Genomic DNA, 16274 nt, shown 5'->3' on the forward strand with positions numbered 1-16274 from the left:
TACTGTATGAATCACACAAGGATTCCCCGTTTCCAGAGTCCTAAAAGTCAATATAATACGTTCATCATGAACCACCAGAGTGAACATGATTTAACCTGACCTTGGGATTTAGGAGGTTCTTCTAGGTTCTGCAGTATCTTGGGGCACTTTTGAGGGCCTCGTGGAAGTTGTTGGAGTTCCCAGGTTGAAGGAATTAGCGATGGGTGCTGGGCTGCCCTGTGGACAGCAGTAGTGGGAAGCCACTATTAATGGGCCTGGGAGGGCCAGCACAGGTGTCAATGTCACTGGAACTGAGTAAGAGCTGGAGATTTGCAAGATGCAGAGCGTGGAGGGAGCTGTGAAAGGAGCAGCATAGTCACTGCCGAAATTACAACCTGGGAAGGGAGGGCCCAAGAAAAATGCACCAAAATCTCGCTCCTCCTGCCTTCTGTTCCCCTACTTCCCCTCCTGAAGGAGGAGGCTGAAGGAAAATGACTGGCAAAAACAACTGAGCAAAGCCCTGCACACAAGCCAGTCTCCTGGGACACAGCAGATCAGAAAGATCTGGAGATGCAAAGAATGCTTGTGTTTCACAAACAAGGAATGTGCAAGTGGATAGAACATCCAAATAAACTAACTTCCCATATTGCTGTCATTCATTCAGTTCTCCTGTGCTGCAGTGAATGGGGAGCAATCTAAGCTCAGCCTCTAAGAATGCAGAAAGGGATCAAAGACGAAGGCTGATCTGGTGACCATGGCATGCGGCTTACAGCAGGTCACACAAAGCTCTGGTCCCTGCTCCCCGTCCACTTTGGAGCTGAGCCCATGACTGATAGTAGTATAATATGACTGATTCTAAAACTTGACTGTGCATTGGAATTCCCCGGGTAGATTTTTAAACTGATGCCTAGGTTCCATCCCCAGATAGTCTAATTTAATTGATTTGAGATTCCCAGGTAATTTCAATGTGCAACAAAATTTGAAAACCACTAATATATATTAGAATCAAAGACAGGCATGTAGTGATTAAGATGTGACTTGGAATGACCACATCTCATATTGGAGTACCTGGGTCTGAGTCCCAGCTCAGTTCCTGATTCCAGCTTACTGCTAATGTGCACCCTGAGTGGCAGCTCTACCTCCAATCCAGCTCCCTGCTAATGCACTTTGGAAAGCAGCAGAAGATGGCCCAGGTACCTGTGTCCCTGTCACACACATGGGAGACCTGGATTGAGTTCAAGGCTCCCAGCTTTGGCCTGGCCCAGCCTTGGATGTTATGGATATTCAGGGTGTGAAGCAGCAAATGGAAATTCTTTCTAATAAATAAATAATAAATAAATAAATAAATAAATAAATAAATAAAATTAATGAAATAAGTGTGTGAGTATCATACAGGACTTCATCCATCTGCAGGGTGGCAGAACTTGCACAGGCTGTCACAGCAGTATGGCTATTTAAATTTAAACTTAAGGTAGTTAAATTTAGATATAATTTAAAATTCACAGTCCAACTAGCCAACTTTTAGGACCAAGTGGCCACATAAAGCCAGTGGCTACCATTTGCGCCATGCAGAACATCATGGCAAATTCTATGAGATAGCACTAAGACAGTTGACAGGATCCCAAGCTAAATGGGCTAGGGCTCAAGGCAAAGTGTGGAACAGAAATCATGACACTGAGCCTCACAACTTGGATCCTCTAGTTGGGGGACAGGCCCAGCTGTGGAGGACATGAGACATCAAGTGCTGAAAGAAACATCTGAGACCCGTGTTCCATGCCAGTTCTGTGGGAGTCAGCCCAGGCTCCAGGCAGATGGATCCAGGAGCCTTAGAGCGCTGGGGAGGGCAGCAAAGGAAGCAGACAAACCAGGAGCCTCCCCTAGCACTTGGACCTCTCTGGAGGTGCCTGCAGAGTGATCCTCCTTGAATTTACTTCTGGACCACGCTCTTGGGCATAGCAATGCATCTTGGCTGCCTGTTTTGGGCAGCCAAGTCCTAGGTACTTCTGCTGATGGAGAGAATGTCTAGCTCTGGGTTCTCCAGCAGGCTCATCCCCAGAGCTCCAAGGACAAACTTGCTGGCACTAGAAGCCCTGTTCCTTGAGAGCCAGGCTAAGTGCATGTCAAGAGGATGAAGGGAGGGCTCATTGGGCTGATAGCAGGAGAGAGACGCTTGTAATCCCTGCTCAGTGTAATCTAGAGCCTTTGAAGATTTTTCAGCAAAGAATGTATTTTCAAAGAGAAATTCAGGAGAGGTGCTGGGCTGGATGTTTCCTTAGAGAGACTGAATGGTGCGTTAGTTTGCCAGGGCTGCTGTGATAACTGCACCTGATGTGAGCATTGGGTGACACAAACAGCAGAAATGTATTATCCCCCAGTGCTGGAGTCTAGGAGTCCCAAATGTCAGTAAGATCACAAGCAGCTGAAATCCTGAAATTGATATTATTCCTGGGGCTAGGCAGTTTATATTATCTAAATTTTATATGGTTTAATATGTCACCTCGGAAGTTACATTATCTGAAAAATTACCTGTAATAAATCCTGTTTTTAAAAGCTTTATTTATTTATTTGAAAGGCAGAGTTAGAGAGAGCCAGAGGAAGAGAGAGAGGTTTTCCATCTGCTGGTTCACTCCCCAAATGGCTGCAATGGCCAGAGCTGGGCCGTTCTGAAGCCAGGAGCCAAGAGCTTCTTCCAAGTCTCCCACATGGACAGAGGCCCAAGGACTTGGGCCATCTTCTACTGCTTTCCCAGGCTATAGCAGAGAGCTGAATCAGAAGTGGAGCAGCCGGGTCTCTAACTGGCGCCCGTTTGGGATGCCGGCACTGTAGGCAGCTGCTTTACCTGCTGCGCCATGGTGCCAGTCCCATAAATCCTTTATTTTTTTTTTCAACATTTATCTTTTTATTTGAAAGGCAGAGCTACAGAGAGGCAGAGGCAGAGGCAGAAAGAGAAAGAGAAAGAGAAAGAGAAAGAGAAAGAGAAAGAGAAAGAGAAAGAGAAAGAGAAAGAGAGAATCTTCCACTCACTGGTTCACTCCCCAAGATGGCCATAATGGCCAGAGCTGCACCAATCTGAAGCCAGGAGCCAGGAGCTTCTTCCAGGTTTCCCAAGTGGATTCAGGGGCCCAAGGACTTGGGCCATCCTCCACTGCTTTCCCAGTCCATAGCAGAGTGCTGGATGGGAGATGGAGCAGCTGGAACTCCAACTGGTGCCCATATAGGATGTCAGCACTTCAGGCAGAGGCTTTACATGCTACACCACAACACCAACCCCTAAATCCTTTATTTTTTAATCTAAAGAAAGCTCTTCATTCTTTATTCAAAGAAAATTAGTTTCTGCCTACCCTCACTAAACAAATATTGAGGAAACATTTAAAGGATATCAGTTTAAGGTAATACCTAATTATAAGCCTGCCCTGGAGGCCTGTGCCATTCTTCATGGAGACCCTAAAGAAAGGAACTTTAGAGCATTCAATGACATCATCCATGTTCACTATTGCTGTCAGCTCCTCCCCACCAATCACATCGCTTAGCCCTTGAAGTCCAAGATAGTGGATGGCCACTGTGTGCATGGTCTTGGGCTGTGCATTTGCACCCTTAGGGATGGTGTTTGTTTCTCCTGTCTGCCTGGTGGACAAAGCAGGTCTCCAGAGATACAACCACACCCCTGTTCATAGATTTTCCCCATCAGTTCCACATTTCACATTCATTGTCTGCCGTATTCATTACTTGGACCAATAGGACTTATGAGAAAAGCTTCAGATTTACATAAATAAAAAGCAGAGAGATCAAGCACACAGAATCAGGAGCTCAGAGCCCACCTGTGCTGCTTACAATATATGCAAAGTTGGCCAAGCAATGGGGTCTCTCTATGTTCGAGGAAGAGGAGATAATAATAATGGTATCTATACCTAGTACATAGTGTTGGCACAAGGATGAAAACAAAGTGCCTTCAAAAGGTGTGAACTTCATCGAAGAAGACAGACAGATGCAGGTAAGCATATGAAACAATGCTCCACATGATTAATTTTAGGGAAATGCACATTAAAGCCACAATGAGACACCATCGCACACCTGTTAGAACCTCCAAATTTAGGCACACACTTGTTTCACTCTTAGGTATTTACCTAAAAGAAGAAGACATACATATCCAGACCAAGGCTTTTCTTCTAACAGCCTTTCCAAAAGTGTTCACTATGATAAATTTGCTACACTGAAAAATATTTTAGATGAGACTTTAAAGAGATTGGGTCTATAACCACATGCCATAACCTAGCTACATTTTCCTTTTCTCTCTAGGGATGGTCATGAATACACATGAATTAAGGAAAGTAGCCTGGGATTTGAGGTCAGAAGGCACAAATTCAAGTGCCTACTGTGATATCCAGGCCCTTGTAGTGATGTTTGACCTTAAACTTTCTCTTTGCCGATAGTATAAAGCTCCATCTCATGGTTGCTGTAAGAGATTTAACAGCTGGGTGTGAGCACGCCCTGTAAATGTAAAGCAATGTGAATGGACCCGTCGTGATGACCAGGGAGGACATAGATGAGCATCCACGTGTTTGCAGGCTGGGTAGCAGAGGGCCAGCAGGACCAGAGTAAACCTTGATGATATAACCTCACCCCCACGAGAGCACAGGGTAGAGTCTGTATCTCCTCATTTATTCTACACAGATACTCCCACATCGAAGTTGCCCAGGGCACTTGAAAAATACACTTTTCTCAGTCCTGCTCTGTACTCACTGAGACAGAATCACCTTGGATAGGGAACAGGAGTCTGAGTTTTTAAAGAGAGCTGATGCATCTGGTAGCACCAACAAGCAGATGATCTTTTGGAAATACCGGCCTTGACTTTGAATGCTCTCCATGAGACACATGCACTGTCCTAGTCTCTGTTGTTCCGATGAAACCTGGCTTCAGCCTCCCCCAGATTCAGTGATCCCCATAATGGCTGGGAGTGCAGAGCATCAAATACACACTCAGCATTGCCAGCCCTTCCTCATCATCAACTGCTTTTCCTTAATGGCTACACTTCAGGATTCCTATTGGCACTGTGGTGAGCCTTAGAAATTACCTGGTGGTAATGCAAATGTCTGTGACTTCATTTCGTTCCATCTTGACATTTCCATCGAAACACCGAGTCACTCAGCTGAGTGCTGGCTTACCTTGGACAGGGCGTCTGAGGTGTGTGGCTTGAGCGGTATCGCTGTGTGGGAACACCATTTGGAAATCAGAAAGTGAGAAGAAAAGCAGCAGGACTGGCGCATGCCACTCATTTGTGCCATTCAGGCTGGTGAGAACAGAGTAGCAGAGCTGTCAGCTCCCATCTCCTGTCTCTTGTCATCTAGATCAGCCTGGATTCTCTTCTTCCATCCCCAAGGAGAGAGGACACCTCTCTGTGCCCTCAAGAACCTCAGATCCACCTGTAGTTTATGTCCTTGGGTTATTTTGAAATCCTCTGTCAGAAAGTACCATATAAATTTCATTAAATGTCTTATCACATGATCAGTTAGTGCATGAATTTGTACCACATGTTGCCGAAATGCCTCTAGGAGCCAGGACAGAGGGTCAGGCAGACACTCTGAGGACTACAGGGAGGACACCCTGTCTGGGAGGTGTTGTTCCCAGGTAGGAATATGGCCCAGGGTTGCCAGATGTTCTGTTTTGTTTTTCAGAAGGCACACAGATAACAGATGTTCTGATTTTTTTCAGAAAGGAACATAATAAAACAGCCCCTGTTTTACTTTGCAAGTGAAGTTCAATGTATTTTGTAAGTTCAAAATAGATTGAACAGGACAAATAAAATACCTCCAACTTGGTTTATACTTGTAGACTAGCAATTTGTGACCTCTGAATTATATACCATTACTCAGAACCATTATCTTGGAACAACTGAAATAAAGTTAGGCCAGTATGGAAAATCCTTGTGTTCATACAATTATCCCACAGGCATAATCAGCCCTACCTCAGCCCAAACATAATATAAAGATATAAAAAACTTAGCCCAAATACAAGCTGGGTCTTCATGGGAAGCCTGAATAATTCAATAACCATTGGTCTGAGCAGTAACTTGTTTTTTTTTTATTTTTTTAATATTTTTCTTTTTTAAAATTTTATTTAATGAATATAATTTCCAAAGTACAGCTTATGCATTACAATGGCTTTCCCCCCATAACTTCCCTCCCACCCCCTGCTCTCTCTCCCCTTCCATTCATATCAAGATTCATTTTCAATTCTCTTTATATACAAAAGATCAGTTTAGTATATATTAAGTAAAGATTTCAACAGTTTGCACCCACACAGAAATGCAAAGTGAAAAATACTGTTTGAGTACTAGTTATAGCATTAAATCACAATGTACAGCACATTAAGGACAGAGATCCTACATGAGGAGTAAGTGCACAGTGACTCCTGTTGTTGACTTAACAAATTGACACTCTTGTTTATGTTTATGTTTATAATCTCCGGAGGCTCTTGTCATGAGTTGCCAAGGCTATGGAAGCCTTTTGAGTTCACTGACTCTGATCATATTTGATCATATTTGGACAAGGTCATAGTCAAAGTAGAAGTTCTCTCCTCCCTTCAGAGAAAGATACCTCCTTCTTTGATGACCTGTTCTTTCCACTGGGATCTCACTCACAGAGATCTTTCATTTAGGTTTTGTTTTTTTTTTTTTTTTTTTTTTTTTTTTTTTTTTTTTTTTTTTTTTTTGCCAGAGTGTCTTGGCTTTCCATGCCTGAAATACTCTCATGGGCTTTTCAACCGGATCCGAATGCCTTAAGGGCTGATTCTGAGGCCAGAGTGCTGTTTAGGACATCTGCCATTCTATGAGTCTCTGAGCAGTAACTTGTAAAATCTCAATCAATACCAGGCTGGAAGTTGATTTTCCACTGCTTTCTGTTTTCTGTTGGACAGGGACATAACGAGGACCATGTGCTCCTTACCCTGGGTGCCTGGGTTGTTCATCCCACCAAGAACGGTACAGTTCCTTAAAGGACACACCTGTCTCTCATACAGAGCTGGCTATGGAGCGGGGAGGGGGGGGTATGTCAGGGCCAAGGACAAAACACTGAACTTCAGAATGTCAGGTCAGACTGAAGCAATTATCAAATGGTCTTTGCTGGGCAGCATGGGCATCTGTGATACGGTCAGGGATTGTCTTCCTTTTAGTTTACTGAAAGATTTTTGCCTTTTACTATATGAAAATGAGAGAAATGGTTCCCATGGTCTGTGCTAATGAATGACACTTAGGAAGAACCCAATAAACTTTGTTTCTATTTGAAAGTAGGCTGTAGCTGATTTGTAAAATATGAATGAGGTGTCTAGTTGAGAGATGCTATTGGATCTTGAGTTATCTTCAACTTGGTCCTTTAGAGCTTCCTGGAATATAAATGATTTTGTGTATTTTTACTTGTGACCACTACAAAGGAAAAGAAGTTTTATAGTAAGAATCCCAGCAATAAATTGATGGCATACCCAGAGACTGTAACCTAAATAGGCATCAGCCCCTTTCTAGAGGAGCAATTTGCAAGAACATGGGTAGGGTTAAGGGAGCTAACAAAGGAATGAACCATATGAGACATCAGGGCTAGCAACAGGAGAAATTTTTGCCATCCTTCACCCTGAAGGCTGAAGAGAGAGGAAGAGAGTGACTGTGTTACCAGATGCCAGCAGAAGCTCCCACAGTGGAAATCTGCTGACAGAAACCATGTGTGTGGAGGCATCCCTGTTTCTCTCTGCACTGCCCCTCTCTGATATCCTATAACTCCTCCCTTTGACTGATTCTGAGAACCCAGAACCTGGAGAGCGAGGAAGCCCATGAAATTCAGTCGATGGAGGTCAGCTGCCTGAGTCACAGAGTAGGACAGAAAGTGGCAAAGATGGGCCTCAGAGAGAGGGCAAATGGAGATTTATCACAGAGGCAAAGAGAATCAGGTCATGGAATATTAGAGCTAGAAGGGTCTTTTCATCCTCTAATTCTCTGATGTTTTACCTGTGAGGAAACTGAGCCCCATGGAATTGGGCAACAGGCAAACATTATACACACAATAAAGGGCATACTTGGGCCCAAAGGCAGTTGTCTTCCTTTCTGTTTCATTATGCTTGGAACCAAGGGTTAGAGAACTCATATTAAGTGAAATTGGTTACCCTGCCATTTTTCTATTACTGTGCCCATCAGGCATCACTAATTGATTACAGATTTCCTTTCTTCTGAGACCAGATGCAACAACAGACTCTTTCTCATCCTAGGTCCAGACAGCCATGAATGATTGATCCATCTTGCCCTGTCAGCAAGTAATATAGTGTGCTCTAAATACTCAGATGGAAAACATGTTCTTTTTAATGCCTAATAAGATTTTCCTCCATGACACTTGGCCCCCTCCTTGCAGTAACTGCCTGTAGACTTCAGGTGACTTGATGAGGAGAGCATTTACGGTTTAGAAGAAGGGGAAGCACCATGAGATTGCTTCACTTGAAAGGGAACTAATAAAGTCCTAATGCTTGATCAGTCTTCTCTTTCCCTTCCCTTGCAGGTTGACCGGACGGAGGTGATTCGCACCTGCATAAACCCAGTGTACTCAAAACTGTTTACTGTGGATTTCTACTTTGAAGAGGTCCAACGTCTGCGGTTTGAAGTCCATGACATCAGCAGTAACCACAACGGACTGAAGGAGGCTGACTTCCTTGGGGCCATGGAGTGCACACTTGGCCAGGTGGGACAACGGATGTCCCTTAGTCCTTCTTGCATCCTTTAGGCCTTTCTCCCTCCACTTTTACTGACCCCTCTCCTTATCTAATCATTGCCTACTTCCTCATATTGATTTTATGTTCTTTCATATGTCGCATTTTGTGACTTTCCAGGGAGCACATCATGTCTATTATATTTATATAGAGATGATCCTGCAAATCTGAGATGATATTTATTTTGTAAAATGGATGATTTTCTCTTCAGAATGCCCATGTTGCATCTGTTATATATTCAGCATCTATATATTGAACATTTACTATGTGTCTGGCTCCATGCTCAGCTCCTGTGTCTGCTGAGGGTTGACCCTGTATCATGATAACTTCCCATCTTCCATCTCAACTGTGGCAAACTCTACACAGAGAGTATTTCACATTCACATTTATTCCAAATTTCTGAGGTTAAAAATAACCTGAGGTAGGGGCTAAATAGATTCTTGGTGAATGAATAAGTACTTTTAGTTAATTCTCATAATAATAATGTGAAATAAATATCATTGTTATGTCATGTAACCAGTGAGAAAACTAAGATTTAGAAAGGTTAAGTGACTTATGGAAGGCCCCACCCTAGTGAGTAACATAGCTATGGCTTTGTCAAGTCTGGCTAATGCCAAACAAATCCCATAGTTTTGCTTCTCTGATATTTTTCAATTTTTGCTTTCCCAATTGCTATGACCAGAATTGTGGTTGGTGTTGGGGTAAGAAATCTATGTGTAGAAACAGTCTTTGTGCCTAGAAAATTGGTTGTCTAATTGGAGTAGGCATGGCATATGCACCTTGAATATAACAATTCATGACACAGTATCCTGGGCTCTAAACCTAGAGTTGTGAGCCATCAGCAAAGGAAAAGCTTTTCTGAAGGGCAGAGTCAAAGACCTAATTTTGGAAACTATCATCCAGAGATTGAAGAAGTATGAAAGTCCTTCCAAGTAAGAAAGCAGTGTAAACAAGGCATAGAAATCAAAACAAATGTGGCAGAGCAATGGAATGGGGAAGAACCATTTTTAGTGAATTAAGGTTAGCTGCTGATTAACAGTGAAAATAATGGAACTCAAACCTGAGAGCTTCTCACGTAGGCAGGCAACTACCAGCAATCTGTGTCACATTTTTATTTGTAGATTTATACTTTTTTTTCAAAGAGGGATTCCAAGTCACATAAATAAACATCATGCCCCCACAAAATCTGGATTTATCCCCTGGCTTAGGGATTTGTGAAGAAGGTCTGACTGGCAGAGATGCAAGTAGACATGTTTGTTCATATTTACCCTGCTTCATGCTACTTCATGCCAGAAAAAATTTCTCCCATGTGGGCACCAAGTGATGAAATAGATAATATCCTCATTGTTTTTACAGCAAATGTAGTGATTGACTTCATAAGATTGTTCCTTACTTCTTTAATGAAAGCCAAAAATCTGAACTGGAAATAGAGCTAAGGGGAGACCTAGAGAGTACCTGGAATATTCTCTATTAGGGTAATATCTCTGATGGCTTTTGAAAAGAGTTGATGGTGGTGGTGGGTCATTCTAGAGTCTTGCTAGGTATAGTGCCCAATAAACAGGTATGGAATGAATGAATTAATAGTGGATTTGAGTAGGACCTTTGCTCTTTAAAAAAGAGTTATTAAAACATCTTCTTTTCCAGATATAGATGAGCTATAGCAAGATTCTCCCTCCAGCAATGATCCTCCCTCTTAGATACACAAGTTATATTTCTCCAGTGTTGATCCATGTGGGAATCATGTGGGTAAAAGGTCTTTTTTCATTCGAAGTTTGGATCATTTTTACTGTGTGAATGACCCTCAAAGTCTGTCTTTAGTTTGTCACATGTTCATCTTTCTAAAAGCCAGGAAGTCTTGACTCTGTATGTTGTGCTGGACACTGTGCCAGTGCCAGTGAAATGGTGGTGAGCCAACATTGCCCCTGCCCTCAAGCATGTCACATTCTAGTTGGGAATAAAAAACGAAAGCAAATAATTACACAAAGAGCTAATCTGATTACAGTCAGTATAAGCACACAGACAAAAGAAGAGGACAAGTATTGGGAGACAGCTGTGTAGACAGGAAGTCAATGGAGGCTTCCAAGGGGAAGCCTTTAGTGACATTTTCACTGAAACTGGAATGGAAAGCAAGAGCTCATCAGGAGAGAAGAAAGAGGAAACATAGTCCAAGCAGATGGGAACTTAGGCACAAAGTCTCTGGATCCAAGAGGGCGTGTGACAAAGGGCATAGAACATCTTTCCAAGAAGCCAACTCAGAGGTTAAAGGCAGTGAAGGAGGCACCATGATGAAGTTAAGAAATGAGATTGGGGGGAGGGGGAGAGCCTGCGCTGTGCAGTAGCAATAAAGGCATTGCCTGCAGTGCTGGCATCCCATACGGGTGTCGGTTCAAGCCTTGGCTGCTACGCTTCCAATCCAGCTCTCTGCTATGGCCTGGGAAAGCAGTAGAAGATGGCCCAGGTCCTTGGATCCCTTCAGCCACAAGGGAGACCTGGAAAAAGCTCCTGGCTCCTGGCTTCAGATCTGCACAGCTCCAGCCATTGAGGCCATCTTGGGAGTAAACCAGCAGATGGAAGATCTCTCTCTCTCTCTCTCTCTCTCTCTCTCTCTCTCTCTCTCTCTCTGCCTCTCTGTAACTCTGCCTTTCAAATAAATAAATAAAATATTTTTAAAAAGGAAAAAAAATGGGACAGGGAAAGGAAGGCAACAACCCAGGGTAAGTGATCAAGCCAAATGCCAAGTGAAGCTTGGTTCTCATGGGGAAATTCTGGAAGAGCAAATGCCGGATAGTTGTCTTACCCTAAGGATGAGGAAACTGGGGCTAGTGTATATGCTGTCATCACTCATTGGTTGAGGTGATGGTTGCTCCCAGAGTGGGAACATGAATCCCCCAGCTCTGCTGGCTGACTGCCTGGGCAGAAAAGCAAGCTCCAGAGATCACCAAAATCTAACAAAGACATGCAGGAGCTGATGGTCAGAAGCCATTGATGGGCATTCAAGTCATGGTCTGGGATCGGAGCAGATTCTGGCAGCCTCTGTGAGCTGCCTGTCCAACACCAAGTCACCTGCTCTTTGAGCTGTTAGACCCTGGTCACCTTCAGATCATTTTATACTGTGAGGCCATGTAGAAAATAGTCCTATCTTAGTCCAAGAATAAATTCTAAATGATCTTAGCCAATCACACAAATCCTATCCCTCTTGGTTTAGGAGTGGGCATGTGACCAGTTCTAACCAAAAATTGAGAATTTCTTGGAAAGCTTTCCTAGACCTAAAAAAAAATAGACATATATGAAGAAAACTTCCTTTCTTTCTGTGATTCCTTAGGACCATTGTAGCTATCTTGCAGCAAAGCTAGGACGAGATCAACACTGGAGAGATCAGAACCCAAGGTGGAGGAAGCATGGGCCTGACATATTGCACCTGGAGCCCACTCTGTCTGCGGACCGCTTCTCAGGGGAGAATAAATGTTGTGCTGCTCAAGGATTTTTCATGCCTTGAGCAAGAAGCATCATGATTGAGGTGCCACGAAAGAGGAACCGAGAGAAGGTCCGACTGGCTGGAGTGGGGTGAATGAAGGGAAACCGAGCTTTCCAGTTAATGTTCCACTCTCTCAAGATGAAGAGTACATATGTGTAGAAGAGTGTCTGATTACAAATAGCCTTTTCACGGCTGGCACCGCGACTCACTAGGCTAATCCTCTGCCTTGCGGCGCTGGCACACCGGGTTCTAGTCCCGGTCAGGGCACCGATCCTGTCCCGGTTGCCCCTCTTCCAGGCCAGCTCTCTGCTGTGGCCAGGGAGTGCAGTGGAGGATGGCCCAAGTACTTGGGCCCTGCACCCCATGGGAGACCAGGAGAAGCACCTGGCTCCTGCCATTGGATCAGCGCGGTGCGCCTGCTGCAGCGCGCCTACCGTGGCGGCCATTGGAGGGTGAACCAACGGCAAAAGGAAGACCTTTCTCTCTGTCTCTCTCTCTCACTATCCACTCTGCCTGTCAAAAAAAACAACAACAACAACAAAAAAAAAAAAAAATAGCCTTTTCAAATGTGTTTCTGATGCTTTGAAAGAGCTTCCACACTGATCATTTCAGTGGTCTCTCTTAACAGTGATGGAAACACAGGTGTCAGGTGTCATTGTCCACACTTTGTAGTTGAGAGAGAATGAGGATCACAAAGAATCAGTGTCTTCACAAAGCCAAAACCAGAAGTCAGGAGCATTTGATCCTTAATCCAGAGCTTTCTTCTGCTATGAGCTAGGGAAGGGTTATGTGAGGACCTGTTCTGAGAACGTTTTTTAAGGTCGTGGCTTAGATGAAGCAAATTGGAGTAAGTCGGACCTGCTTGTTTCATCCTAGTGAGTTTGCTTCACCTCCAGGGACAAGCCGGCCTCTCTGAGTATCTTCAAGTGCACTGGCAACTACTCTCCCCTGATCTGGGTATCAGCCTTTCCCACACTTTAGGGTTGGGCCCTAATTCACTTAAATCAGTAAGAATATCCCGATTTTGTGGCTGCAGTGGTTGATTCAGGGAAAGATGTATAACATTTGTTTAACCTTGATTAAGTTTCATTCATTCATTCATTTATTCGTTTTCTCAGCAAGAATTTCTCAAATGCCCTGGAAATAGCAAGTACTGTGCTAGATGCTAGAGACAAAAAGAGGAAAAAGACAGAGACCCAGACGAGCTTAGAATTTGCTTAGAGACATAAACTGGTAAATCAAATGCGTATTACTAAATACTATGAATGAAAGGTGTTCCAGGGCTGCAGGATAAATGTAGACTTTCCTCTGCTGAGAAAGATGTCTCTGGGCCTGAATCTCAGAAGATGAGTAGGAATTCATCAGCAGAGAAAAGAAATGGGATCTCTGGGCAAAGTGACCAGCACACACAAAGACAAGGCAACGTGGGGAATGGCACAGAGCCGGCTGGATGGCTGGGTAGGTCTGAGCAAAGGACAGAGGATGCAGGACGGGGAGGGGAAGCAAGACTCTGAGAATTTTAAGGGCTTTCCTCTAATGTTTGGAGAGAGTTTAGATTTGATGCGTTGAGGCTTTGGTCATTGGGGAGAAGACAAGATTAGATGTGCATTTTAGAAAGGTCGCATTGGCAGCCAGCGCCGAGGCTCAATAGGCTAATCCTCCACCTTGCAGCGACGGCACACCGGGTTCTAGTCCCGGTCAGGGTGCCGGATTCTGTCCCGGTTGCCCCTCTTCCAGGCCAGCTCTCTGCTGTGGCCCGGGAGTGCAGTGGAGGATGGCCCAAGTCCTTGGGCCCTGCACCCCATGGGAGACCAGGAGAAGCACCTGGCTCCTGGCTTCAGATCAGTGTGGTGCACCGGCCGCAACGCGCCAGCTGGCTGCGGCCATGGCAGCCATTGGAGGGTGAACCAATGGCAAAAGGAAGACCTTTCTCTCTCTCTCTCACACTGTCCACGCTGCCTGTCAAAAAAATAAAAAAAGAAAGGTTGCATTGGCGTTCCCATGGAAGATGGATGGAAGTGTGTGGGTGCAGAGGCAGGGGAACCTGTCCAGAAACTAGTGCAATAACAAGAAAGAGATGGAGGGGCCATGGTGGTGGAAGCTGAGAAGAGGGGCCCAGCATCTGTCTGAGAGCAGGATCACAGGCCCTGAGACCAAAGCGGGTGGCTTGCAGGTTCCAGCTTTGGCAACTAGAGGAGCAATTTGGCTGTCTTTGAAGGGTCCCGCAGGTGGAAATGACCAGATTGCGATGCTGACCTGTCAGTCCAGTGTCTGCGGAGAATCCAGAAGAGGTTACCACGCAGCCGTGGGGCGTGTGGGTCTGCAGCAGTACAGATTTGGAGGCTGGTTCCCTGTGAGCAACAGTAGCATGAAATTGGATGCAAGCCTCAAAAACAGTTTGATTTTTATTTTTGTAAGGAAACTTATTGAACATTCCATATTTGAACAAATCATGGAAGAGTTTTTAAACATCATTGAGTCTGGAAGGACATTTGTCTCCATTTTCTTTCAAAGTAAGCATTTGATGTTGTCTCAAAATCAGCAAAACCTTTGTTGAGTGTTTTCTGCATGTAGAGTAACATACCAGGCAAACACGGTTATCCTCCCTTCGCTCTTCATAATTTCACATGTTGCATCCCCTTGAGTGAAAGGGAGATTCTCTCTCTTCTCTAAGTGGCTGTTGTCTCTTGTATAACCAAGCAGAAAGAAAAATCACCAGCATTTTCCTCCTTTATACTCCAGTGGTGAGAGGACACTCCTGCTCTGTCTAGTGCTTTGGGAGGCCCTGTCAGCAAGAGGCAGGAAAAGTTGAGCAGCCATGGGGACACAGGCCTAGGTGGAGGCCTATTTCACGACACTCAGGTGCTTGTGCTACGTAGCCTGGCTGATGAGCTAAGCTACTCACAAGGAGTTTGTCCAGAGGCAGGTCTCTGCACCGGCTTAAGCAAACTGGAGATGTGAATCCTGCTGCCCACAAGGCCTAGTGTGAGGGGCAAGGGAGGTGATGTGTATAAAGTGCTGCCGGCATGCTGGCCAGGAAGACGATGCTCAGGGTGTGGGAGGTGCTGTGGCTGCGGTGAGCACCTAGGAAGCAGCGGGAGGGGTGACACTTGGAGAGACCAACATTGTTTCAGAGTCATGGTGGAAATTGGAAAGGAGTAAATCCTGTGCAATTGGCAAAACTGAACTTCGGATGCTGCCTCAAGTTTTGAGTGTCTTATTTAGTCAAGGGATCGGGCATTTTGTGTATGTGTGTGTATGTGCATTTGAGCAGCTATATGTTCCAATATTTAACTCTTCTCAGAGAATTATCAGTAAAATGGTTTTAAGTCAGATCCCTGATAATCTGGTTTTTAAACCAGATCTCAAATTATTTGGGGAAGATTTACTAATCATTTCTTGCCACCACTCAGGCTGAAAAGGGGAGATAACATGACCCAGGAAGTCCCACATTCAGAACCCATCTCCTCAGGGCTTCCCTGGGTACCACATTGTTCTTCTGAGCTTGCCACACTCTGTCTGCCTTGGGAAGCAGCAGGACTCTTGGCCTTTAGGAAAGGAAAATAGCAGCCTTCAGCATGCTGGAAATTGGCTCTGGCCATGAAGTTGGGTACAAGCACAGCGAGTGACTTCACGCTGAGCAAAAATGCTAAATAAAGCAACAAAAAAGGTTCACGTCCTCTGAGAGGACTCAAGACAGAACTGCATGTTCTCAGCAGATGGAGGAGGGGGCGAATCACGGGACACAGGGCGCTCAGAAAGCTGTGTCCTCCTTCTGGGCCAGCTTGGAGACCATACTCGAGTTCCTGATGCCTGAGATGAAACCAGGAGCTGAGCCCCAGCCGAGGATGTGCCAAGGAGAGCCGTGATCGCTCTGTCTAGAACAGAGGGCTGACCTTTTACAGGATGCCTTCATTTTCTCTTCCATTCCTTATTATTAACTCATTCATTCAACCCCATGATCTTCCGTTTCTTCATCACTTCTTCATCAGTAGACACTGAGCCAACAATAATAAAAGTAATAACTTTCCCAGGCATTTTTATTTACCCAGGGGTAGGCAGTTGCCTACTCCTAACTCCT

General features: G+C 44.7%; 1 protein-coding gene across 1 annotated transcript in view; it reads left to right on the top strand.

Moving 5' to 3' along the window:
* The window catches only part of CPNE4 (copine 4), a 395639-nt gene that overhangs the window by 199331 nt on the left and 180034 nt on the right, over positions 1-16274 (top strand). Inside the window, exon 2 of the mRNA XM_062179027.1 lies at positions 8511-8690. Coding sequence (XP_062035011.1) covers positions 8511-8690 — 180 coding nt within the window. The remainder of the gene's footprint in view (positions 1-8510; positions 8691-16274) is intronic.

This window comes from Lepus europaeus, chromosome 2 (assembly GCF_033115175.1).
Source record: "Lepus europaeus isolate LE1 chromosome 2, mLepTim1.pri, whole genome shotgun sequence".
NCBI classification, from domain to species: domain Eukaryota; kingdom Metazoa; phylum Chordata; class Mammalia; order Lagomorpha; family Leporidae; genus Lepus; species Lepus europaeus.